The following is a 3075-nucleotide window of genomic DNA, read 5'->3' as shown; positions in this document are numbered from 1 at the left end:
CAATATGTGATATCAAAATCATACAATTTATAATAACCCTGTAAAGAAAAAGGTAGGAAAATAGACAAATGTGAATGCATTTTTTATGTGAAAACACTGGATAGTGAAGGAAATAAAAATCATAAGATGGTGAGTGTTCTGGATGAAGGGCACTAATTCTTCGCTCTGCTTGCTTATGTGAGATTGTTAAAGAAAGAGCAGTGTTGCAGACTGAAGTTCCACTGACATTATCTCCATTAGTCCTCTCTCTGGCTTCCATCTCCTTCCCCTTTCACCTATGCCTCTAGCTATACGCTCTTTATTTGCCTACTGATCTTCATATGTAAATTATTTCTTTTCCACCTACATAATTGGCTCTTCTGTCCAGCTGCCAGGTGTCTGGTAGGAATGCCTGTAGACAAAATAATACCACAGCCAGAAGCTCAATATTATAGGGGCATATTACCAAGCAATAGCGATAATTATCGCTATTGCTTGGTTAGAGACAAAAATGTACCGCTGAGCTGCGGCGATTTTTATCGCAGATAAACCTTGGTATTACCAAGGTTTATCGCAAATGCGATAAAAATCCGCCGCAATGCATGAATATTGCTGAAAAGTCAGCGATATTCATGCATTACCGAGCTAATGTTCTTAGCCATGTTATCCACCTCCCATTGGATAACATGGCTAAGAACTGCTCAGGGCAGGTGTTAGCTTTTGGAGATATTCGCGGTTATCTCGAATATCTCCAAAAGTTGGTAATAGGAGATAGCGATGTAAGCGACTGTTTCCGGTCGCTAACATCTTGGCACGCCCACTTTGCATGTCATTAGTGATAAATATCACTGACATGCTAAGTGGGGCCCAAGATGGTCGCTATCTCCTACTAGCTGTTGCTAACTGGTGTTAGCGACAGCTAGGTAATAGGGAGATAATTTTATCTCTGCTTTCTTGGCTTTTAAAGCCAAAAAAGCAGAGATAAACCCCCTTGATAATATGCCCCATAGTGCTTTATTTCCCATGTACAGCAGCGCTCATGCAGTCTCATCACTTTTTTTCCCACTTTACTTTACTGGTCCTATCCCTTAGAGTATGTATCTACCTCCCATTCTAGAAGTGAGATGGATGTATTATGGAACAACAAATGCCTTTACAAGGCATGCCTTTACAACGTAGTCTTTACAATGCACATACCATAACCACGTGTGTCTTTACCATGCATACTTTTACCACACAAACCTTTACCAAGCTTTCTCTAAAAGGTAAAAATTACGTTTAAATGTAGAAAAAAGAATTGTGTGCTGCTGTGTCCGTTGTTTGCTGCTGCGCTATGTTGCTCTGATGCTCCTGCTCTGGTCTCCTGTGCGGTCGGCCCTCCTCCAGCCCCGCACCCGTATTTGTCCTGGGCGGATGAGACCATGAGCGACAATGATGACGTCGAGGTGGGGAGCGATGAAGAGCCACAGACCTTCCACTCCGAGGCTGACAAACGGGCACACCACAATGCACTGGATTGTAAGGCAGTGACCACATCAGAGACAGCTTTCACAGTTTACGCGATCCCTTCCCTTTAAGGAGAGAAGGTTAGTGCATCGGCTTCCCGTGCCCAAATCTTGGACAAAGCCACAGAGTATATTCAGTACATGCGAAGGAAAAAACACACTCACCAGCAAGATATTGCTTACCTGAAGAGACAAAATGCACTATTGGAGCAGCAAGTACGTGCACTGGAGAAAGCCAGGTCGAGTGCACAGATTCAGGCCAATCATTCTTCCACTGAAAATAGTCTGTACACCACCGGAAAGGGCAGCCCCATCTCTGCCTTTGATGGTGGCTCAGACTCCAGTTCCAAATCTGACTCTGAAGAACCCCAAAGCAGAAAGAAGCCCAGCAGTGATGCCAGCTGAACATGATGTGGCAATAAAGCGACTGAATGGGCCTAGGGTTTTTTCTGTTTTTCTGTTAGTCAGTATCCCCCATCCCTTTCCCAGCTATAAAGGGCTTGTTTTCTCCTTTTTAATAGAGACTTTGGACTGCATTTCTTATCCCCCCCCCAATCTCTTCTCAATCACCTGTGTTAATTTTTAAGGAATTTTCCCAACTTGACAATGCTTTTGTACCAAGAACTAAACTAGTTGCCTCTGAATGAGCACAGATGTTAGCACATTGCCTTATTGGCCCACAAAGCCCATATCAATCGCTTGTATCTAGGTGCTCCATCTCTTCCAGTGGTGTAATTTTACAGCCAAGGTATTTGTGAATTTGTGAGCAGGTAGGCTTTTAGAAGACTTGTTTTAAACATAAACCTGCTTTTTTATTACTATTTTTTTTTATTTATGACAACTACACGTCGGGAGAAGGTGGTTGGCAGGGCAGATGGCAAGACTGATTTAAGCAAATGTATTTTTCAATCCTTCTGTTCACAAAAAGCTCTAACATTAGGAAAATGGCAACAAAAAATCAGTCTTTTAAAGGCTATAAAATGGATTGGAGGTGAGAAATCCAAGTTCACTTCATACCTGTTCTCAAATGGGGTGAAGTTTGTATTTATTTTGGAGATATCTGCTGTCGCCTACGGACCATCTAGGAGGGATTCTGGCTCGTGCACGGAGGGCTGTATTTTTGTATCTTGCGATGAAAAAAATGTTTTGATATTTATGTCCTACTACTGAAGTTTAAACTCCATAAACTCTCTCGGCCGATGATGTAGGCATGTAATCCTGTACAGATTCATAAGGTTATAATCAAATATCCTTTTGTGTATTTCTAAAAGATATATGTTCGTACGCCAAGAGCAGTGTATTTGGTACTGATTGCCGAGTAGTGCCAGTCTCGTGTAGCATGTGTGGATTCACTTCGTTCAAGCAGCTTTGTCCATGGCGCTACAGAGAAACATCCTGCAAGAAATCAAACAGCTTCTTGGTATTGGAACCAGACATTGTATTTTATGGGGTGCAGGGGTGGGGGGGTCTTGTATGTGTCCCTTTGTCATTTTTTCTCCTTCAATTTATTGGCATTTAATGAAATAGTGTACACAATGTAGATTTGTCTTTGATCATGTTAAATTCCATTCTATGGAAATGAAAAGTATGT

At 41.9% G+C, this 3075-nt stretch overlaps 1 protein-coding gene across 1 annotated transcript; it reads left to right on the top strand.

Moving 5' to 3' along the window:
* The first annotated feature begins 1400 nt into the window (after positions 1–1400).
* On the top strand, positions 1401–1889 carry LOC147731635 (protein max-like). Its single transcript, XM_086958777.1, has 2 exons — positions 1401–1461; positions 1576–1889. Exons 1-2 carry the CDS (start codon positions 1401–1403, stop codon positions 1887–1889), a joined length of 375 nt encoding a protein of 124 aa, XP_086814903.1.
* The last annotated feature ends 1186 nt before the right edge of the window (positions 1890–3075 follow it).

This window comes from Lissotriton vulgaris, chromosome 2_1, assembly GCF_964263255.1.
Source record: "Lissotriton vulgaris chromosome 2_1, aLisVul1.2, whole genome shotgun sequence".
NCBI lineage: Eukaryota > Metazoa > Chordata > Amphibia > Caudata > Salamandridae > Lissotriton > Lissotriton vulgaris.
Note: the sequence above shows the minus strand (reverse complement) of the source record. Positions and strands in the feature narration are given on the sequence as shown.

Coding starts and splice junctions, on each gene's coding strand:
- LOC147731635 (XM_086958777.1), top strand. CDS start 1,401: ATGAGCGACAATGATGACGTCGAGGTGGGGAGCGATGAAGAGCCACAG. Junction 1,462..1,575: donor GCCACAGACCTTCCACTCCG/AGGCTGACAAAC, acceptor AGGTTAGTGCAT/CGGCTTCCCGTGCCCAAATC.